The sequence below is a fragment of the Miniopterus natalensis genome, chromosome 3, assembly GCF_054644295.1.
Source record: "Miniopterus natalensis isolate mMinNat1 chromosome 3, mMinNat1.hap1, whole genome shotgun sequence".
Taxonomy (NCBI): Eukaryota; Metazoa; Chordata; class Mammalia; order Chiroptera; family Miniopteridae; genus Miniopterus; species Miniopterus natalensis.
The window spans coordinates 80,504,753-80,529,429 of record NC_142083.1 but is presented as its reverse complement, the minus strand read 5'-3'; the positions used below and the strand labels follow the sequence as shown (position 1 = coordinate 80,529,429).

The following is a 24,677-nucleotide window of genomic DNA, read 5'->3' as shown; positions in this document are numbered from 1 at the left end:
CACTTGTCATATCAAGAACCAAGATAATCAGAACTTGGACAGGAAAATGTAATGAACTGACTGACATCAACACCAGATGAATCAGCTGGTGGAATAACCTGACAAGGGTTTTAAAGCAGCTGTCATGAAATGCATCAGATATTTGATACAAATTCTCTTGAAACAAGTGAAAAAATAAAACTCCGCAAAAAAATGGAAGTTATAAAAGGAACCAAGAGGGAATTATAAAATTGAAAAATACAATAACAAAAATAAAACACTCTCTGAATGGGCTCGATAGTAGAGTGAAGATGACAGAAGATAGAGTCAGTGACCTGCCAGATCAGTATAATGACTTGTGAACAGGGCAGGTCAAAGGAATTTACCCAATCTAACCACAGAGAGCAGACTCCAAACAGAATAAAACCAAAGAAATCCACACCAAGACACCTAAAATTAATTACCTGAAAACTAAAACAGAAAAATATCTTGGGCCCGGCCGGGCGTGGCTCAGCGGTTGAGCGTTGGCCTAGGATCCAGGAGACCACGGTTCGATTCCTGGTCAGGGCACATGCCTGGGTTGTGGGCTCCATCCCTAGTCGGGGGCGTGCAGGAGGCAGCCGATTAATGACTCATCATTGATGTTTCTATCTCTCTCTCTTCCTCTCTCTGAATATATCAATAATATATCAATAAAGATGTATTTTAAAAAAATATTTTGAAAGATGCTAGAGATAAACAATGTATTAACATCAATTGGACATCAGATTTCTCATCTGAAATCATGGCGGCCAGAGGGAAGTGGCATACATTTTTCAAGTGTTAAAAGAAAAGAGCTGTGAACCATGAATTCTATATCTGGCAAAACTATCCTTCAAGAATGAAAATAGAGACATTATCAAGTGAAAAAAAAAAAGAATTTGTTGCTAGCAGATCTTTCCTTAAAGATTGGCTAAAGGAAGTTCTTCAACCCTAATGAAATGATAAAAAAAAGATTCTTGGGAACACCAGGAAAGAAGGAAGAAAATGATGGGAAGAGCCGAAATATAAGTACATATAGTAAATAAATGATCATTTTCCTCATGAGTTTTATAAATCATATATGATTTATAATTTTAAAAATTATAATGCCATTTGATACTCAAGACAACAATGTTTAATTTAAAAGAGTGGAAGTTAAAGGGATCCACACTTCACTTGAAGTGGTAAAATGTTGACACCAGTAGACTGTAATAGGTTTTGTATGTATATTGTAATGCCCAGAACAATCACTATAAATATTATACAAGGAGATAGAGTAAAATTCACAATATGAATTAAAATGGACTCTCCAAAATGTTTCAGTAGCCTGCAGGAAATTAAGAAAAGAATAACAGGAATAGGAGGCAGAGGAAATAAGAGGGACATTTTATAATGTTAAAAGGATCTGTCTCAACTGAATGGGAGTATGCACTAAACATCATAGGCTCAAAATAAATCAAGCAAAAATAAACATAGATGAATGAAGTAATTAAAAAACCCATTTATAGTTGAGGACTTAACACTCTATCAGAAAACTGCTAGAAGTACTAGACTGAAAATCAGCAAGGATATATAAAATCTGAACAACACAACTAATAGGACCTAATTGACATATATAGAACATATCACCCCAAAATAGCAGAATACTTTTTTTTTTGAGCGCTTATGGCACATTCACAAAGATAGACTAAAACCTAGGCTGTAGAACAAACCTTAGCTGATTTACAAGAATTGAAATCAGGTAGTGTGCTCTCTGACCATAATGGAACCAAACTCGAAGTCAATAATAGAAACAAAAGGAAACTCTAAATTTATGGAAACTAACACATTCTTAAATAAGTCATGGGTCAAAGAGTAAGTCAAATAGAAATGAAAAAATACATAGAACTGAATGATAATAAAAATAAAGCACATCATGTGTAGGATGCAGCTCAAGCAGTGCTCAGGGAAATTTACAGCAATAAATGCTTACATTAGAAATGAGGAAATATCTGGCCTTGATCGGGTAGCTCAGTTGGATAGAGTGCCCTCCCTATATGCCAAAGTTGTGGGTTCGATCCCCAGGCACATAGATAAGAATTAACCCATGAATGCATAAATAAGTAGAACAAATTGATATCGCTCTCTCTCTCCCTCCCCCCTTCCTTTCTCTCTAAAATCACTACATAAAAAATTTTAAATTAATAAGGAAAGGCGTAGACCCTAAAATAGCTTAAATGATCTTGACAGAGAAGAATAAAATGGGAGGGACCACACATACTCATATTGTAGCTTATTGTCTCACTTCAGTAATCAAGTCAGTGTGGTACTGGCAGAGGGATAGACGCATAGATCAATAGAGCAGAATAGAGATCCCAGAAATCAGCCCACAAATATGCTTAACTGATTTTTTTTTTTTATAAAGTCAAAAACAGTTCCTTAGAGGAAGGGTAACCTTTCCAACAAATGGTGCTGGGACAATTAGATATCGATAGGCAAGACAAACAACCCAACAACAATAAACCACACCAAAAGTACACACACACACAGAAGAATCATCTTAAACGTCATATATCTTGCAAAAATTACTTCAAAATTAATAGGGAATTTAAATCTGAAGTGTCAAAATATAAAACTTTGAGGAAACTCCCCCAGTGTTTTAAAGAAAAACATGCCATTCCCCTTTACGTTTTTAGCCCTTCCTTTTTCAGTTTGCACATTCCACCTCTGTGAAGTTCTCGCTGGTCCCGCAAGCCTGGCTGGATTAGTCATCCACCCCATGGGCTCCCGTAACACCATGATGGAAAATAGTTTTTGCTCTGCTTGCTCAGCCCCTGAGTCTTTTCATATATGGGGAATTCTTTGTTAAATTAGGGTCCGCTGCCTGCCCCAGAAGCCAAGGAGGACAGATGCCACTTCTTGGTACCACACCTTGGCAACCTGGGTATCATCTAGGATAGTCATTCTCTTCAGCCTGAGACTTTGAGTTGGCAGTGAGCAGTGGGAAGGGACTGTGACGTGGAGAGCTCATTCTTGTGCCCTTGACAGCAGCATCTGTTTTTCAGAGGTGGTGCTGCTGCTGTTATCCGGAGAGTGGTGGTGTCTATAGTAGAGGGATTTTGAGGGATTGAGTGGTGGTCCTGTGGTCAGTCTTCCTTCATTCCTTCCTTTCTAGAGATTTTGTGAGCTATGAGATCTTTTCAACAAATTTCTTTCCTGTTTGGCTAGAGTCCATTCTCCCTCTCTCCCTCCCTCCCTCCCTTCCATGTTTTTATTGATTTCAGAGAGTTCAGGAAGGGGGAGGGAGAGAGAGATAGAAACATCAATGATGAGAATCGTTGATTGGCTGCCTCCTGCACGTGCCCTACTGGGGCTCAAGCCTGCAACCCAGGCATGTGCCCTGACTGGGAATGGAACTATGACTTCCTGGTTCATAGGTTGATGCTCAACCACTGAGCCATGCTGGCCAGGCTAGGGTCAGTTTCTTTTGCTTGCAAAAAAAGATCTTGATGGATTCAATCGCCATATCATAGCGTTGCCATTCTGCCTGCTTACTTGCCACTCACTACCTTACACCACGTCATAAGTAGAGGTTTTGTCTTACTCATCAAGAACAGAGCACGCTTGGATATATTAACTCTCAGTAATGAAAATGAGCACGTCTTCAATTCTGTTTCTCTGTTGGCATGAGAGTGGAAATTACTCTGTTTGGCATTTGGTGGACCTTTAGTTTTCAATACTACTTACAAGATTTGAATGTTTTCTTTGCTTTCTTGAATATTTTATTGGAAATTTGTAAGCACCACTATCCTGAACAATATTTTTCTTCCTTCACTCCTTTTTTCCCCCTTAATGCAAGTACATTTGACCCTTGAACAACACGGAGGTTAGGTGCCTCTACCCTTACAGTCGAAAACCTACATGTGACTTTTGACTCCCCAAAAACTTTACTACTAATAGGCTACTGTTGACTGGAAGTCTTACCAGTAACACAAATGGTCGATTATCACATGTACGTTATATGTATTATGTACTGTATTCTCACAATAAAGTAAGCTAGAAAAAAGAATATTATTAAGAAAATTATAAGGAAGAGAAAATACATGTGCAGTATTTATTGAAAAAAAATTCTCATCTAAGTGGACCTGCACGTTTCAAACCTGTTTTGTTCCAGGGTCAGCTGTACTGAGATGGGTGGGGAACTCCTTTTATCAGGACAAAAAAGAAAAGACCTCCTAATCAACTGACATGTAACCAAGCTGGTAGATTTTATATCTAATTTTCTTTCATTGTGGACAGTGTTATATTATTGTGATGTGTAATGTTCACACACACACACACACAAAGGCTACCTAATAGTGTCTCCTTGTTTGTTGTTGCTGTTGTTAATTTCATCATATTTCAGTTACTTGGGCTTAAAGTCTCATTGATCTTGGATGACTTCCTCTGTTTTGCCCCTCTAATTGGGAATGCCGGTGGTTGTACCTCTTTAGTTCCCTTCTCCTCTCCTCTGTTGATATTATGAGCCAAGCCATTATGACTTCTCTTGCATAACCTCTTCACACGTTTCCCTTTTAATGAAATCAAGCCAATCATACACAGAGCTTCTGGACAAATCTTTTTTTATCATACCTTATAAAGCTTGATATTATTTTGTGACTCCAACCCTAATTAATCTGCAGTATTTCTTCAAATTACCCATTCTTACTGTTGTGGTTTTACCACTCACATATTAAATAGTGCGGTTTTTTTAAAAAAAATAACCTGTTTATATACATGTGACTTGTCCTCTCAACAGTCTCAATATGTTCAAATTCTGCTGTTCAGTTGACATGGAATATGCTCTAGGATGCATTCCCTTACCCACCTTCCCTTATTCAAAGCAGAGATGCTCTTTCATATGACCAGCTACTGCATTTTCTGGAGACTGTGTTATCTATCCCTTGTCATTATGTATTATTGAACTGATTGACACAGTTGGATGGATTTAAAATGAAAGTATCAGTGGTCCTCCCTGTAGAGCTTTCAGAGTTAATAATCTTAGGTTTATTTCATTGAGTTTTAGAAAACACAAGTCATTATCAAAACACTATAATGCTATAGTGTTAATTTTCTGCAGCGTGCAGATAGATATCAGTAGGGGTATTTATGGTTATAAAACACGTGATTTCTTCTTAAAAATGATGCATTGGTGTTTTGTTTCTGTGCTTTGAGGATTTTATTTAAATTATCATTTGTTTTTTCCTCAGTCAATGCTCCGAGGGAGAGGAGGTTGCTATAAACATACATTTTATGGCATTGAAAGCCATCGTTGCATGGAAACCACCCCGAGCTTAGCATGTGCAAATAAATGTGTCTTCTGTTGGCGGTAAGTAAAAATGAATGGCTATGGTGACCAAATATGTAATGATCTGTAATAATCAATTTCTGCCTAACACTGCACTCAAATGTACCTAAAGCTTTGGTGTTTCTGTAATTAATCCCCTTTTCCATTCCTAATATTATATATTTATGCATTTGGTTGTTTTTCTTGACCAACTTTATCAGGGGCTTGTCAAGTTTTTTAGTCTTTTTTAATAACTTGTTTTTAGCTTTGTGAATCCTATTCCTTGTAAATGATTTTCTTATTCACTATCTACTACTGTTACTACTATCGTTTTTGATTCTCTGTTCTTTTCCTAATTAAATTGGACCATTAACTCATTAATATTCAATCTTCTGTAAGTCTTTAATTGTAAATTTCCCTCTAAGTATTTCTTTAGCTACATTCCATGGATTTTGATTAATTATTCAATTGTAAGTATTTTCTGATTTCCATTATTACTTCTTTGTAACTCATGGGTCAAAGAAATATTTATTTTAAAAATTACACATAAGTTAGATTTGGGAGGTTATATTTTTGTTATTAACTTTAAACCAAATTGTATTATGGTTTAAAGTTACATGGTTTGTACGTGATTTCTAATACAAATTATTTAAAATTCATCGAGGACTGCTGTCTGCCTAGTATATGGTCAGGTTTTAAAAATCTATTATATGCTCATGAAAAGAGTATATTTTTTAGTTGTCAGGTTCTAAATCAGCAATAAAATCTATTCTTTATTATTTTTTATTTGTTTTATCATTATTTAATAGTTCTTTTTAGTAGTTCTCTTTATCCATAGCAATGTTTGTTGCCTTAACATGTATGCTTTCTGATGCTAATATAACTATATTAGATTTCTTTTCTATTATTAACAATTGCCAGGTTGTTCTTTTTCCTTCCTTTATGTAACTTCAACCTTTATGTGTCTTTATATTTTAGGTGTGTTTCTTGTAAACAAGTGTTTGGCTGGATCAGTTTTAAAAAATCAACTTTATTGAAGTTTTATTTACATATAATGGAATACACCCATTTAAAATATACATCTCAGTGAATGTTGGTAAATGTGTGTACCTGTGTGGTTATGAACACAGTCAAGATAAAGAGCATTTTCATTATCCTTGGAGTTTCCCTTGTGCCCCACTTCCAGTCATGTTTTCTGATTTGCTTTTTGAAAATATATATTACTGTGCTTTTTCTATAGACTTTATAGAAATGGGTCATTAGGTATGCATTTTTGTGTCTTTTCCCCCTTCCTCAGTAAAATGTTTTTGAGTTTTATCCATGTTTTTAGGTATATCAGTGGTTTGTTTCTTTCTATTGTAGGGTTTTACCACCATTTGTTTATCTGTGCACCTCTAGTTGAATATTTGAGATTTATCCAGGTTTTGACTGGATTATGAATAAAGCTGCTGTGAACATTAGTGCATAAGTCTTTAGGTTTCACTTCCTTCTTGTTATGAGCCTAAAAATGAGTTGTAGGTGGAAGTTTAGGGTCTCCTCGGGTCTTTTCTTAATGTGCATCCTGTCTTGAGCATGTTTACGGCTTTCTAAATTCCCCAGCATGTGCTATACTTTTTAGTGCTCTGATTCCCCAAAGAACGTGTCTCCCAGCTTTTACTCCCAGGAATTCATTCAGCTCTCTGTGGTTTTCCTGAACTGTAATCTTGTGAGGCAGTCATCAGGTTGTTATTTTTCTACTGTGATCTAAGTTAGATTCCTTTTAAAAACTTTTATTATTTAGTTTTTTGAACATAGCTAGTGTGAATAGTATAATGAACTTCTATGTACATTTGTTAACATATGGACAATCATGTTTCATTCACCTAACCCAGTCACTATTTTGAAGCAAATCCCAGCCATCAGATTGTTTTATTTTGTACATCAATTGACAGATAATATAAAAATAAGGCCTTTTAAAAAAGAATATAACTGTAATACCACTATCTCACATTAAGTTCTTTACATGTATTCTCTTTTCTAGTTATCCAGGGATATAGTGAAAACACTGAAAAGTATTTCTTTGGACATCCTGCTAAATCTGTGGTTCCCGGCTAGGGCAAAATTGCTATTTTTCACCCCATGGGGAAGCTTGGGGCATTTTAAGGTAAGAGGTAATATCTTACTCCTGATATTTCCTTTGAAGCTTAACCTTCAAAAAGCTTCAAGGTCTGGAGACATTTTTGATTGTTAAAACAGAAGATGCTGCTGGTATCTAGTGGGTAGAGGCCAGGGATGCTCTCAAACATTCTATAATACACAGGACAAACTTCTACAACAAAGAATTTTCCAGCCCAAAATGTCAGTTGTGCTGCATTTGAGATATCCTGCATACAGTGGTCCACAGGTACTTTTCAGTAAAGGGAATTGCTGGAACATGGCAGCATTGAAATGAAATGATACATCACATCTCCTTTTAGTGATAGAGTATATGCTTAGAAAACTTTTAAAGTATTATAGGGTGAGCATTTGCAAACCAAAGACATATTTTGGGTCACATAATACTTAGCTTGTAGGAGAAATAATCAAGTGCTTTGTGTCCTAGTTTTCATTGTTTCACATTTTACAATCTCTTAATCTCTTAAAATGAAAAAAAATCAAATTTTACGATCTTTTCCTAAGATTGTGGACATACTAAGTAGTTGCTTTTTGAAGGTTAAGCTTCAAAGGAAATATCAGGAGTAAGATATTACCCCTTACCTTATTACCTATTCAAGCCTATTATAGTAATTCTTAATTAGTAATTAAGAATTACAGCCCGGCCGGGCGTGGCTCAGCGGTTGAGCATCGACCTGGGATCTAGGCTATCGGGTTTCGATTCCCGGTCAGGGCACATACCCGGGTTGTGGGCTCGATCAATGACTCTCTCATCATTGATGTTTCTGTCTCTCTCTCTCCCTCTCTTTTCCTCTCTCTGAAATCAATAAAGATATATTTAAAAAAAAAAAAAAAAAAAAAGAATTACAATGTAATTCTTCAGTTTCTTAAGCAATAAATTTGCCCCGTTTTTTTGGTTTGTTTTTTAAATTTACACAATTTTTAAAAAAGCAAACAATATGCTTAACAAATTCATTACAGAGATTTTTAGAAAGATAAAAGTAAATGGGGATATTTTATTTGCCATGGCTTCTGGTAAAGAAGTACTAATATGCTAACTTTTAAAATTAGAATTCATCACCTGTTTCAATAATGAACAGTTATAATAAGGATATCAGAAAAAGCCTAATAAAAACTGATTTAAGTGCTTATATAAATGTTTTTATTTTTCTTCATTTTAGCAGGTTCTTAAAGTAGCCTCTGAACCTCAGTTTCCTAACTGTACAACAAAACTAATACCTTCCTTATAGGGTTGCTGTGAAGCTTAATTACTTGAGTGAGTTTGTGCATATGGAAGTGTTTTGAAACTATAATATGATGTACAAATGTGAGTTTTCCAAAATGTTTTATCTCACTTTGATAACATGGGCAATACACTGTTATAGGCAGATAAAATATTTCCTACTAATTCCCAGAAAGTGTTGTTGACTGTTATGTGTATAGATATTCCAAATTTACTATTGCATGTCTCCTATTTCTGATTATTTAAGAGATAATTTTGTACATTGAAGTTTTACATTAAGAGTTTTATTTGTCTTGAAAAAATAACCTGATTAAAAAAGTGGGTGAAGGATCTGACTAGACAGTTCTCCAAAGAAGATATACAAATGGCCAATAAAAATATGAAAATATATTAATAATATAAAAAATTGAAAATAGAGCAAATGTCCATCAACTGATGAATAGTTAAACAAAATGTTGATATATAGCTATCCAGTGGAATATTATTTGGCAATAAAAAGGAATGAAGTATACTGATATATGTGCTACAACGTGGATGAACCTTGAAAACAAAATGCTAAGTGAAAGGAGCCAGTCATAAAAGACCACATATTATATGATTGCATTCTATTAAATGCCCAGAATAGACAAATCTGTGGAGACAGAAAGTAGATCATTGGTTAACCAGAGCTGGTGTGGGTGTTTGGATTGAAGAATGACAGCTGAGGGGAGAAGAGGGTTTCTTTTTGGGATGATGAAATTGTTCTAAAATCGATCATGGTGATGGATACACAACTTTGTGAATATACTAATGAAAGCCGTAGAATTGTATGCTTTATACAGAATTTTTTTGCATGCGAATTATATCTCAGTAATGCTCTTTAAAATTTTTTTAATTGTCTTGAGTAGTAAATAGAAGTTTTTAATGTATATCTTAAATGTATTTTGAAAGGTCACCCTTGCATATAGTGAAAAATTCAAAATATACAAGTGGTTATACCATGAAAATTGGCTTCCTTACATTCGTGTCCTCTATCAATTAGGTTTTCAGAGATTTTCTGCACATATGTAAAACAACTTATGTGTGTGTACAAATGTATGTAAAAGGTGTGCATGTGTCTGTGTCTTTGTATACACACACACAAATGGCAGAATACTTTACAGTGTTCTGTGTCTTGCTTTTTTTGCCCCTACTTTATGGAGATAATTTTATATTAAAGTGCATAAAGATTTGGAACTAGATTTTTAATCTGCTAAATTAAATTATTGTTTGGAAAGCAGGAGAGAAATATGTTTAAAGGGCCTTTTGTTTTTAAAGTAGTTATTAAGATGCATACCTTCCATAAAAAGTTCCTCACTTGCTATATTTAGTGGGACCATAATATAATTTTGTTCCAAAGCAGTGTTTTATTATTGTTATTATGGTAAGAACTCTTAACATGTGGCCTACCCTCTTAGCACAATTTTAAGTGTACAATACAGTATTGTTCATTATAATGCTGTACAGCAGATTTCTAAAACTTGATAATCTTGCACAGCTGAAGCTTTATACTGGTTAAATGGCAACTCCCCATTTCTCCTTATCTAGTCCCTGGTAACCACCATTCTACTCTCTGCTGCTATGTGTTTGATTGTTTTATATACTTCATATAATTAATATCATGCAGCATTTGTTCTGTGTCTGGCTTATTTCATTTAGCATAACATCTCCCAGATTGATCCGCGTTGTCACATAAGGCAGGATTTCCTTCTTTTTAAGGCTGACTAATATTCCAGTGTATGTATATAGCACATTTTCTTCACCCATTTGTTAGTCAGTGTCTGTTTAGGTTTTTACACATCTTGGCTTTTGTGAATAATGCTGCAGTGAACATGGATGTATAAATATCTCTTTGAGATCCTGTTTTTAATTCTAAATATTTTAAATACCCAGAAGTGAGCTTGCTGGATCATATGATAGATCTGTTTTTAAATATTTTAGAAACCTTCAAATTATGCTAAGTGAAATAAGCCAGGCAGAGAAAGACAAACATCACATGATCTCACTTATATGTGGAATCTAAAGAACTTAAACTGATGAACAGAATAGATTCAGTGACATGGAAGCATGGATCAGACTGACGAATGTCAGAGGGATGGAAGAGGGCCGGAGGGTGGAGGGGGAGAGAGTAACCAAAGAATTTATAGGCATATATGCACAACCCAAGGACACGGACAGTGGTGTGGAGAGGGACTGGGGAGGGGGATGGGACAGGGTGGAATGGGTCATTGGGGAGACAAAGGGACATGTGTAATATTTTAAATAAAAATATATATGTATATATTTTAGAAACCTTCATACAATTTTCCATAGTGGCTGCACCATTTTACATTCCCAACAGTGCATAAGGGCTCTAATTCCTCTACATCTTTACCTACCAACACATGTTATTTTATTTTTTTTTGCTAGTGTGAGGTAATGTCTTATTGTGGTTTTTGATTTGCATTTCCCTGATGATTAGTGATGTTGAGCATCTTTTCATATATTTGTTGGTAATTTGTATGTTTTGTTTGGAGAAATATCTGTTTAAGTTCTTTGCCCATTTTTAATTTTTGATTTTGCTACTGAGGTAAAAGTTTCTTATATATGTTGGATATTAATCCCTTATCTGATATACATCAATATCAGATAATTCCTTATTTGATATATCTTATATATTTTGGCTATTAATCCCTTATCTTATACATTTTGGATATGAATCTCTTATAACAGATATGTTACGATTTTCATCTCTGCTGAATTTACCCATCTGATCCTGCATGTTGCTCACCCTTTCTATTAGGGCTTTTAACATATTAGTCGTAGTTTAAAATTTTTTTCTGTCAGATCCAGCACTTCTGTCAAAAGAGTTTGGTTTTGTTGATTGCTTTCTACTGGAAATGTATTGTTTTTCTTGATTTTTTTATACCTTACAATTTTTTGTTTTAGTTTGAAATTGGCACACCTTTTCTTTCTGCTAGGCCTTTCTTGTTGGAGTTTGAATTAGTCTAGTCAAGAGTTGGGCCTGAAGTCAGGTTTGTTGTTCCTGTGCATACCCTCAGTGTATTGCTGGTTTGAAATTCCTTTAGGGCTGCTTGTGTATAGCAGGGAGGCTGGTCTGCCAGGGTTTTTTTCTCAATATCTGATCCATCCTAAGCTTTAGGTCTTCCCATTGTGCTGCCTCTCAGGGAGGGTCTCTCACTGTGATCTTGCAACTATTCTGGCAGTATTCTACTGCTAGTTGTTATTAGGTGCTTGTTAGCCTGGTATTGGGTGGCTGGGAGAGAGGGGTGCACATTTTATATTGTTATAATTAGATCTCAGTCTCAGCCAGCCACTTCCCTATCCATTCCTCTCTGCTAGGTATCATGACTTAAGTTCATTTCCACTTAAATAGGAAAATATAGCTATACACAGCCAAGCATTTAGGGGGAAATCAACCCTGATTTTATGATTTTATTTACTACTTCCTAGTAGATGATTAGCTGAGATCTTATTCCAGAGAATACTTTAGAACTTTTGCCTCTTTTTCCTAGGCACCACACCAACCCAGTGGGCACTGAATGGCGGTGGAAGATGGACCAGCCTGAAGTGATCTTGAAGGAGGCCATTGAAAACCATCAGAACATGATCAAACAGTTTAAAGGTATTTACTTTTTCTATACAAAGAAATGCTAATAGTCTGAATTAAATTGGCAGAGGAATTGCCTCTTTGGCAGGATTTTGTCCCCTTTGGCAAATTTTCATATACATAAGTGCAAACTTTATAGAAATATTGTATACATTGGGTATTTTTAGTTTTTACTGATGAGTTTCATGTCCCAAATGATGGAAGAACTAAAAAACTTAATTTAAAGCTTAGCAATTTATAATATGGTGCCTCAGCTTGTAAGTTTTGCCTGGGAATGTATCATTGTCCTTCCTAAAAACTTTTGCTTTGTTCTATTTTGTTGAGCACAAAGCAGCCTATGAATAGACTGACAATTTTAGATCATGGGAAAATTCTTAAGTAATGTCAGTTAGATGATATTGGGAAAACATTTTTTTAATAAATGCCTTATGAAAAGGAGGGATAATATTAATAAAATTTTCCCCCATGTGATCCATAGTGATGTAAAATTCTGCCACTCAATTTCTAGAATTACCTGATTTAGTTGTGCCTCATTCTTAAAGGCATTTGACTTTACTGGAGATTACCAGTTCTCAAGCTTTAGTGTGCACCAGAATTGTCTGCAGGGCTTGTTAAAACAGATTCCTGGTCTCCCTCCCCGGAGAATGATTCAGTAAGTCTAATGTGGGGACCAGGAATGTGCATTTCCAGGTGATGTTGATGTGGTTGAACTGGGGACCGCACTTAGAGACCCACTACTGTACATAGATGTGGTGGACTTTATAAAGATAGCTATAGATGAACTGAAATTTGTTGGGCTCTCTGTTAAATCTCTGTGCTTTGTCTTGACCTACCACTTGTAAGTCCTTGTCTCTTATACTCTCCTTTCCTTTCATATGCAACAATGAAAATGAATTTCAACCAAGGTTATTTTGATATAGGCACTTTTGTGGTGCTAACATCCTATTTATAAACCCTCGTAATTAGTGTTTTGAAGATCAGGGGATTCTTTTATGCAAAGAAATTTGCTGTCAGGTCACTGCTTCTTGGGATTATAGTGCTTCTGATGTGTGTTTTCCAACACCACCAAGCTGTTCTGTTCTCAGCAGACACTGACTGGCTGCCCTACAAATTTAATTCAATTCTGACACTATCTGGAGAAAGCATTGTACCCCACAGGTTAAGGGTTCAGTCTGACAAGACTGTCCCCACTTCAGATGCCAGTTGCAAGTCCAGGTTGTTACCTGTGCTTCTGACTGACTGGCTGTAAATGGGAGGTTTCCACAGCCTCCTCCTCAGATTTGATTAATTTGTTAGAGAGGCTCACATCAGAACTTGGCATAACATTTACAGTGAAGTCCTCATTTAGTGTCATTGATAGGTTCTTGGAAACTGACTTTAAGTGAAACAATGTATGATGAAACCTATTTTACCATAGACTGAGATAAGCAAGAGTTAAGTTCCTACAGCATATTTCTGGTCACAAAAACATCACCAAGCTTCTAAATAAAAACTCAAAACACTTATGTTATTAAACATTGAAATAAATGTGAGCTATACATACATTTAGAAAGATTAACAAAAACAATTAAGATAATTATTTTCCAACTTGCTTATTCCAGTTCAGGATCACGAGTGACTGGAGCCTCTCCCAGCAGCTCAGGGCACAAGGTGAGAATCTACTCAGAACAGGGATGCTCTTCCATCACAGGGCTACTTGTTATCGGACCTAGAAAAGATGTTATCGGATAGCCCCTGAGTTGGGAGGAGAGAGCTGTTTCCTCCTTGGTTCTTGTCAGTCTTGTAAGAAAGACTTCAGATGAGTGGCAGACAATAGTGTTGTAGCAAAGCAAGTGAATTTATTAATGAAGCATCCCAAGCAAATTTGTTAAAAATGTACTTGGCATATAGCACAAGTGGGCCACTCAGCTAATCTGAGTGTGCACCTGGTGGGGGTTCAAGAGATTTTAATCTCTTCTTCTTATGGGTTTCAAGGTTCCTCTGCCGGATATCTTGCGTAGCAGATTCAGTTTCAAAGTCCCCCTTTTACTTTGTTGTGGCTTTTCTTGGGATGTTTGTACATACACCTGGTCATCTTGTTTGGCAAGCCCTAAGATGGCTGACTTCTTTGTTCAATGGGTGAGATAAAACTCCCATTTTTTTCTTTCCCACTCCCACCTTAGCAGTTCCAGGATGATTTAAGCTATGTATTCTCTGATTATAGAGGAGGTGTTAATCCTTTGCTCTCGTGACTTTGGTTGGGGAAGATAATGTCTTGTGATTTACAAGCTGGCTGCAAGCTTTCCAAACTGTTTGCCTTGTTTAATTTTCTTGTCTCAGTTTCCCTATTCCACTTGCCCAGGAATTTTTCTGGCTTCTTACTATACTGTCACAACTCACACACACCCACACTCACTCAGATTGGGACAGTGTAAACACACCAGTTCACCTACCATGCACATCTTTGGGATGTGGGAGGAAACTGGAATACTTGGAGAAAACTTATACAGACATGGGGAGCATGTGTAAACTCCACACAGACAGTAGCCCCATCTGGGGATCAAGTTTTGTTTTTTTCCCCTCATCAACATTATAACAAAATGACATTGAATGAAACTGTTATCCAAGGACCTGCTGTACTTACGTTTATTATAAGGTATGAACAGCCAGATGAAGAGGTTCAAAGAGTGAGGTCTTAGCCCAGGAACTTCAGTCCCCATGGAATGGTGGTGCACCGTACTCCTTGCACAGGGATCTGTTCACCAATCTGAAAGCTCATCAAAACTTGTTGTTCAAGAGTTTTTATAAAGCTTAACCTCTAGCCCCTTCTTTCCCTTCCCACAGGTCTGTGGGTGTGGCTAAAAAATTCCTACCCTGTAAACGTTTGTTTTTTCTGGTGACCAGCCCCAGCTGAATCTATTTATGAGCCCTTTCCTAAATCACTTCATTAGCATAAACTCAGGCATTCTCTAAAGGGGCTCCTTATGAATGATAAAAGATACTCAGATCACTGAAAAAATCGTAAGGGTTTTAGGAGCTTTGTGCCAGGAACACAGGACAAAGACCGAATATATTTCTTATTATACCATAGTACTTATTATTATTGTTCTTGTATCTTATGAGATTGAGGAAAGTAATACAAATAATGATTCAAGATCAATAGTAATGTATAGTCAATAATTTTATCTTTATTTTATTCTTTTGTAAAAATTAATTTTGTAATTGAATTTACTGGGTAGCTTGGGCTGACATTGGTTAATAAAATTACATAGTTTCAGGTATATCATTGTACAATAAATATGAATTTCCTGGGGAAAGTTTACCTATATATATTTGTACGTCTGTGTGATATAATTTTGTACATCTGCCAAGATACTAATAAGTATTTTAATACTTCATCTTGACTTTTATTCTCAAGCACTTTTTTAAAACAAATTACTCTCTCTTATTTGGATTAAGCAGTGTCTCTTATCAGTCTTTTGGCAAGTTAAATGAAACTGGTAAAGCTAGTAAGTCTCCACATCTGGAATTTGATTAGCTTTTCTTAGACTGTTGTTGCCTTAGTTAATATTATTGATTGTTGATGTTCAAATAAACTGTATGCCTTTTAAATAAATTTTAAGGCAAAGTTGTGTTTTCTTTTGGATAGTGTATTGTCAGAGTTCTCCAGAGAAACAGAGTCAACAGGATCTTGTGTTGGTGTGTATGTGTGTAGATGGAGAGAGAGATTGAGAGATTAACTTAAGGAATTGGCTCACATGATGCCCTGGCATGCTCCCAGGAGGGAGAGTGTGATGATGGGTCCACTGTCCTAAAGACTTTTAAGGGCGGGGATTTTAGGGGAGGTCCCAGGGGAGGGTCTTTATAGAATATTCATCGGATTTCAAGATGTGTTCTTTCAAGGTCATGGTCTCCACTGATTGGTTGGCTCCAGGGTAGGGCATCATTAGTCAATGCAGTTGGTCCTGAGGTCAGCTATGGTGTCACTTGTCTGGTTTTGCTGCTTTTCTGGCTTGGAGCTGAAATACAACTGAGGCCTAGATGTTATCTCTAGGGAGGAAAGGTCAGGGGGTCCAAACCCCAAAACCAGCGATATGTTAGGGATGGAAAGGTAACCCGGGGGGGGGCAAGGTCTCACCCTACAGTTGTCCTTTGCTAGGCACCCAGGGCTTTCCACCCTGGTGACCTTCTGTACCTGGCCCATTATCCTTGCTCTGTTCATGTATGTCTAACTGCCTACCATACAAGAACACTTGAGAGCAAATTGTTTATACTTCTCCCTAACTAGAGAGTAAATAATAGCTTAAATCACCCTGATCAGGGAGATAGATAACAGGGACCCAATTTAGTGTCATTAGTGCCAGCCAAACCCAAGGACAGATGAAGTTAAGGGAATAAATGACCAAAAAACCCAATTAGAACCAAACAAATCCAAGGTAGAGGCAGAGCTGACCAAAAAATGACCTTAGTACCTCTATGCACTCACTTTGGTACCTCAGTATATTAAAAAGCACACCTGGAAAACTGATGAATATTCTTGAGAATTTGAGACTTCCTGTAGGATTCCTACCCTCAGAAGAGAAATAAAAGTCCTCAAGACAAAGGATGTCAGCTCAGTCCCTCTCAGGGGCATACCCATGCCCTTCCTTTCTTGGGAGTGAACTTTCTCGTAGACTCTAAGAGTCCTCATGAGACTTGCAACCAGGGGACCAGCGGGCAGCAGCAGCTCATCCCAGACTTACCCCCTGAACCTGTCTGTGTCCAAGGCCACCTTTTCTCTAACTTTTCATTGAGCTAACGTCAGCCTCGCCTGGGCTCACTGCTGTGACTGTGACTTTTACTTCTCAATGAGCTGACAGCAGCCCTAACTTGGCTTCTTCTTTCCTATAATGTTTTTAGGAAGCCAAAGCAGCCTCATCTAGGCTCTCTCAAGTTGCTTCTTCTATCCTAAGCCCTTCCTTTCTTTTACTATCCCCAGCATTAATAAATGTACTCTCAAAATCACCTGGAGTCCTACTGTGAAATCTTTCCTACATGAAGTCAGGAACCCATGCAGTACTGGCTGGTCCAAGGCAGACCCACTCTGGCTAGGCCCCTTCTTGGTGACACTTTGAGAGCCAATCAAACCCTTAAATAATGGGATAATGACTGAGGATGTATGTTTTCTGGACATCTGAGAATCTACCTAAGTGAATTGTGTCCTAGGCAGTTTGTGTGGAGAGGAAGCAGCCCCAAGGAGTAGACATTCATTTTTCCATTCTGAGATGTCCTTGACACAGAATGACAATCTGAGTTTTGATACTAATTCTTCTGACAGGAACGTTTTTGCAAATGCACTTTAAATGGAAATAAGTAATGAATAAATCATGAGACAGATTTATTCACATTAATAACATGTGTTAGGTGAGCTCAGTGTGCAGATGCTCTTTGTTATGTTGACCCTGAGAATAAACGTGCCTGTTAAGAAGGACTCCTGATGTCCAATTGGGCTCAAATTTATAAACAGAGTCTAGTAGTTATTGCTAAACAGAGGCTTCTTATGCTTTTTGCTCTTATGGAAAAAGCTACACTGAGCTGCCTACCTCCTGCACTGTGTTCCTTACCCTTTTAAATGAGCTCCTAGGCTGGAAAATCAACCAATGGGCTGAAGACCTGCCCCAGCTAATTGGGGCTTCACAACTAAATCTTCATTTGCATATTGGTTGCATCCAGCCAATCAGAGTGGCTCACTTCCAACCAATCAAGACATTGCTGTTTGGATCAAACCTGTGCATTTGGAGTCATTTGCATAGAAGTGGTCCAATCAAGGACCAGGAGTGGGCAGTCTTCTCTATCGAAGCCAGCTTCACCTCTGCCTCAATGAAGCGCACTTTGTTACCATTGAAGACCCTGTTTCACCAGCTGAAGCTGTAACACTGGAGCTGGCGGTGTAACACCAGAGCCACTTTGCTGTTTCATGCCTGAGCTGTCTCACAACCGAGCTGTTTCACAGTTGAACTATATCACATTGAACTGTTTAACAGTTGAGCTGTTTTCACTGAATATAATCTTCCCCTTCACCCCACTCTAAATTGGGATCTCCTGGTGGCAATGAACTGGTGGTGATGACCTTTGGTTGACAGTTGGCCGGCTAACTTGTTGGAGAGGCTTGTCCTGTGCAGAAAGGTGTGTATCTCATTAGTAACATTGTGCTTACTTTAACCAGTAGGCACCTCAAATGGTTTGTCTGCAGGTTCCCATGGCATAAAAATATATATATATATATATATATATATATATATATTGTCTTGCCCTGGCCAGGTGGCTCTGTTGGCTGGAATGTTGTTCTGCACACCAAAAGTTTGCAGGTTCAATTCCCGGTTAGGTCACAATACCCAGGTTGTGTGTTTGGTCCCTGGTCAGGGTGTATACAGGAGGCAACTGATCAATGTTTCTCTCTCATATCAGTGTTTCTCTCTCTCTCTCTCTCCCCCTCTCTCTCCTCCCTTCCTCTCTCCCTTAAATATATATATGTATATATGTATGTATATTTTTGGGTGTTCCAAAAAATGTATACATACTTTGAATAATTAATTCCAGTGGATTAAATCTGAAAAGAAAGAAACATCAATTGCGCTATCAGCTGTAAAGTGTATATACATTATTTTGGGATGTAGGGGGATGATAGATACAAGATTGTTGGGAGAAAGAACAGAGAGTATGTCTGTGGACAAGTGAATCCTGAATAGCAGTTTGAATGCTGAAGGGGGAAATTTTGTAACTTCATTCAGCCTTTATACAGTAGTCTGAAGTTTTCTTTTTTATGAACTTGAATTCCTCCTGCAGCTGTTGAAATCTGTGTTCTATCTTTCATTCATACCTAGGGGTAAGGTATAAATAAGACAGGTCGCCCTTGTTTCTGGGTAGCCAGTCTCAGACTAAGGATGATGAGGCTAATGCATGTCACTCTACCTCTTCTGAACCCAGGACCCCTTTGGGTGCAGCTCTGACATGGGCCCTACTTCTGAATGCTAAAGATGCAGAAATGTAACTCCAGATCTCATTTCAGCCCTGGCGGGGAGGAGAGTTCCTCAATAGAGGTTGGCCTGGAGAAGTGGCCTATCTCATGTGGCAGAGTTACTCACAGATGCCCGGCAGGACACTAGTTTCCCCTTCTCTTCTTCCACACCCATATTAGTTTCCTATTAAAGCCCCGGTACTACTACCCTGTGTCCCCTTGTGGCTTAAAAAGGTAAAAAAAATAAAAGAAAGGACAAGTGTTTCTGGTTTCCTTGATTGAGACTTAGGATATATTTTCCTATAGGAGAAATATTTGAATTTGATTAGGTGATATTGAAATAGATTTATTAGTACTATAGTTCAGGTATCTAACAAATTAATTTGATGTTTGGGGGCTTGAATGATTAACTTAATCTCCATTTTAATAATAGTATAGCCGTGGGAATATGAATTTCATGTTTAAACAGAAAGGCTTAGAACAAGATTTCTATAAATTGGAAATTACAGGTAACTTTCGAAGGTTTGAAGCCATTTCTTTCTTAGTTTGTTATATTCTGGGTTATCTCCACTTTAGCCTCTCTTTAGAGGTCCACTCTTAGCTCATTAACACTTGCTCTCACTCTGGCTTGGAGTCCTTTGTTTTATAGGGTGCTTTCCCACCTCCATGACGAACTCCCACTTTCTCCCATGGGTCTGGTCCAGTTATTTTATGATCTTATTTTTGAGTAGGATGGTACTTGTTGCGGGTATTGTTGTCTCTGAGTTTTTAGCTTTAGCTGAGTGGCCAGCCTTGAACAGACTTTGAAGATATTTTGATGTTTTAAATGCGTCCCTTTTGTGCTTCTGTTCTCATTTCCAAGGGCAATCAGTCTTCTCAGTTATTTCATTGAATCATTAAACCATCTTTTCATGACCTTTATTAGCTTTCCCCTTATACACATGCAGAATTAACTTTATATTGATTACAAGTGGGTCAGAATTTCACTGCAACTCAGCATCTTTTTATAATGCTGCCTGCCCCCCTCAAAATACCCCCACAGCAGGGAGAAACAGTTACCAGAGAATGGGGTTAGGGTTTCTTTAGTTCAGTTTCCCATCAGTTCAGCAGACATCAAATGAGCGAACCCTTATTAGAATGGCCTCAGTGCTGAAGTTTGTGAAAGATGAAAAGACATCCTTTGTTGCTAGATGTTTTTATCTATAGTTTAAGCTAGAAGTAAAGTAAGATAAAAAATAAAGGATTTCCAACAGATGGTTTTCACAAACGAGTTATGCTAAGGTACACTCCAAAAGAAATGTGGAGGTGGGGAAGAGAACACTACCTGCAGTTGTTTTCTAAGCTTATTTATAAAACACCTCACAGCATCAGTGGCTGTTAAAGATATATTGTAATATACGGCATTCAGCCAGGAGGGTTTCTTAGGAAGATCTTTGGTCAGGGACTGCATTGCTATAAGAAGAAAGTAGAGAATATTTTATTTCAAATTGGTCCAATCTTTAGAAATAGGAGTAGTCATATATATGTCAATTATAACTCAATAAAAAAAGACGTAAGAACGTATTCAGAATAAAGATTTATTATTAACCAACCTACTTCCCTTCCCCCCCAAAAGAAACAGGAATACTCTATGCTGAACAATAATTCATGTTTATTTTTGTGTTGCTCTGCTTATTGCTATAACATTAGAATGAAATGTCTGGAATCTGAAGTTACTACTTTGGAACCTTTCAGTGAAATGAGGATGAGGTATGTTTCTTAGTTTCATCACTAGTGATTGTCCAGGATCAGGTGGCTGTTCAGGATAAGAGGAAGGTCAGAAAACATACTTCAGAGAAAACAACCAAAATAAATAAGAATAACAAAGCAGAGTTTAGCTGTGAAAGCGTTATGATTTAGGGAAACAAGAGAACAGATTGAGCTTGTAAGAGAAAGAGCGAGGGATGGAGGGAGGGAAAGGAGGGGAGAGAGAGAGAGACAGACAGAGAGGAATAGATTTCCTACTGAAATGCAATATCTGCTGTTCCCTGGACTGTCTTCCTGCTCCAGGACTTCTTTCCATTAGAAATTTAGAGGATGTTTTATTTTCTGACACATTCCTTTCAGGACAGTGAAGGGAGGCATGAGCTTGAGTCCCTGAGGACCTTGTTTTGGAGAGGAACACTGTAATAGCCTCTGGCATTTAGCACAAAATAGAATTGTGCTTTTTGAATGAGAGAACCAAAGTTTTAAGTATTCTCAAGGCCTTACTTTTGAGAAAATTAGCCTCTTCCCCCCTCTGTGTGTAATAAAAACTTTTCAGTAAAAAGAAGAAAGGATAATTGTTAAATCCCAGAATTATTACTTTAAAAAGTTTACCCATAAGGTTTTTAAAACATGAAATTATCTATGTTTTTATTTAATCCGCTTAACACAAATATTTCATTAATAGGTTCCTTTTAAATTAATTAGGGTGCCATTGGTTAATGACATTATGTAAGTTTCAGGTGTACGATTCTGTAACACACCTTCTGTATACTCCACTGTGTGCTCACTGCCCAAAGTCCAGTCTCCTTCCAGCTCCGCTGTTGACCCCCTTTACCCTCTTCAGTCTCGTGCCACTCCACTTCCCCGCTGGTAACCACCACGCTGTTGTCTATATCAATGAATTTGTTTTGTGTGTTCTTCTGTTGCTTTCTGTTTTATATCCCACATGAGTGAAATCATATGGCCCTTGTCCTTTCCCATCTGACTTATTTCCCTTAGTGTGATAACTCGCAACATCCACCCGTGTTGTCACAAATGGCAGTATCTCACTCTCTCTCATGGCTGGGTTGCATTCCATCGTATACGTGTATCACATCCTCTATATACAGTCACCCATTAAAGGACACTGTCCTTTTCCATGTCTTAGCCACCATGAATAATACTGCAGTGAACATAGGGGTACATGTGTTTGAACCAATAAATGTTTTCAAATTTTTCAGTTAATACCCAGAAGATGCATTGCTGGGTCATATTGGTAGCTGTATTTTTAATTTTTTGAGGAATCTGCATACTCTTTTCTATAGTGGCTGTAACAATTCACATCCCCACCAGCAGTGTATGAGGTTCCTTTTTCTCCACATCCTCACCAACACTTGTTATTTCCTGTCTTATTGAAAATAGCCATTCTAACAGGTATGAGGTGATACATCATTGTGGTTTTGATTTACATTTTCTTTATAGCTAGTGAAGTAGAGCATCTTTTCATATATCTTTTGGGTATTTGTATGTCTTCTTGGGAAAAGCCCATTTTAAAAATTGGATTGTTCCTTGTTGTTTTTTGCTGAGTTGTATGAATTCTTTATATAATTTGGATATTAGCTAGCCCCTAGTAGGAGATATTATTTGCAAATATTTTCTCTCATTCAGTTGTTGCCTTTTTGTTTTGTTGATGGTTTCTTTCTTTTGCAGAAGCTTTTTAGTTTGATATAGTTCCATTTCTTTATTTTTATTTTTACTTCCTTGCCTTTAGTGTCAAATTTATATAATCCTCTCTGAGACCAACGTCCATAAGTTTAGTACCTATGTTTTCTTCTATGTGTTTTATTGTTTCAGACCTTTTACTTAGGTCTTTGATCCACTTGAGTTTATTTTTGTGTATGGTGTCAAATAGCAGTCTAGTTTTATTCTTTTGAATATGTCTTTCCAATTTTCCCAACACCATTTATTAAAGAGGCTTTCTTTTCTGCATTGTATGTTTTTGGCTTCTTTATAAAAAATTAGTTGCCCATATATATGGGTCTATTTCTGGGCTCTAGATTGTGTTTCATTATCTGTACGTCTGTTTTTCTACCAATAGGATACTGTTTAGATTAGTGCAATGTTGTAGTATAATTTGAAGTCTCCAGGTTTGTCCACCACCCACCTCCAGGATTGCTTTGTCTATTCAGCCAGTGTCTTTTGTGGTTCCATATAAATTTGATGATTTTTTGTTGTATATCTTTAAAAAATACCTTTGGGATTTTTATGGGGAATGCTTAAACCTGTAGATTGTTTTAGGTAATATGGCCATTTAAACAATGTTAATTCTTCCAATCCATGAACTTGGAATATCTTCCAGTTTCTTTGTGTCTTCTATTTTCCCCCCCAAACAATGTCTTGTAGTTTTTCAGTGTACAGGTCCTTTACTTTCTTTGTTTAGTTTATTCTTAGGCATTTTACATTTTATCCTTTTTGTTAAAAGTGTAAATGAGATTGTTTTCTTCATTTCCCTTTCTGATATTTGTTGTTAGTATATATGAACACAATGGATTTTGTATATTGATTTTGTATCCTGCAACTTCACTGTATTTGTTTATTGTTTCTAACAGCCTTTTGGTGGCGTCCTTAGGGTTTTCTTTTCCTTTTTATTTTTCTTTTAATACATTTTTATTGATTTTTAGAGAGAGAGGAAGGGATAGGGATAGGGAGGTAGAAACATCGATGAGAGAGAAACATCATCAATCAGCTGCCTCCTGCACACCCCCTACTTGGGATCAAGCCCGAAACCCCGGGCATATGCCCTGACTGGGAATCAAACCAGTAATCTCTTGGTTCCTGGGTCGACACTCAACTGCTGAACCACACCGGTCGGGCCTTAGGTTTTTCTTTATGAAAAATCATGTCATCTGCCAAAGGTGACAATTTTGCTTCTTCATTCCCAATTTGGATGCTTTTTATTTCTTTCTCTTGTTTGATTGCTGTGGCTAGGACTTGCAGTACTATGTTGAATAACAGTGATGAGAGTGGGCATCCTTGTCTTTTTCCTGGTCTCAGAGGAAAAGCTTTCAGCTTTTTGCTACTGAGTTATCTTATGTGAGGGTTTGTCTTATATGGCTTTTATTATGTTGAGGCACTTTCCTTTTATACCCAGTTTATTGAGTGTTTTCATCATAAATGGATGTTGTAACTTGCCAAGTGATTTTTCTGCATTTTTTGATATGATTATATGACTATCCTTTATTTTGTTAATGTGGTCGATTGATTTGCATATATTGAACCATCTGTCTGCCCCTGGATGAACCACAATTAATTGTGATGTGTTAATGTATTGTTGTATTCGATATGATATGTTCATCAGAGATATTGGTCTGTAATTTTTTTTTTTAGAGTTGTCCTTGCCAGGTTTTGGTATGAGGGTAATGTTGGCCTCATAAAACAAGTTAGAAGTATTGCCTCTCTTTAATTATTTGGAATAGTTTGAGAAGGATAGGTATTAAATCTTTGAATGTTTGGTAGAATTCACTAGTGAAGCCGCATGGTCCTGGATATTTTGATGACTGTTTCCATTTTTTTACTGTTGATCAGTCTATTTAGATTTTCCAGTTCTTCATGGTTTAGTCTAGGAAGGTTATGTATTTCTAAGAACTTGTCCATTTCCTCTAGGTTA

The 24,677-nt window shown here is 37.0% G+C and overlaps 1 protein-coding gene across 2 annotated transcripts in view; it reads left to right on the top strand.

Annotated features, from left to right (window-relative positions):
* Positions 1 to 24,677, top strand: part of LOC107546685 (S-adenosyl-L-methionine-dependent tRNA 4-demethylwyosine synthase TYW1) — a 115,645-nt gene that overhangs the window by 47,193 nt on the left and 43,775 nt on the right. The window contains exons 10-11 of one of the 2 annotated variants that reach the window (XM_016225138.2): positions 5,229 to 5,347; positions 12,215 to 12,324. In XM_016225138.2, the coding sequence (XP_016080624.2) occupies positions 5,229 to 5,347; positions 12,215 to 12,324 (229 nt within the window). Of the gene's footprint in view, positions 1 to 5,228; positions 5,348 to 6,841; positions 7,449 to 12,214; positions 12,325 to 24,677 lie in introns of those variants that run through there. The other variant, XM_087815618.1, reaches the window with a different exon arrangement.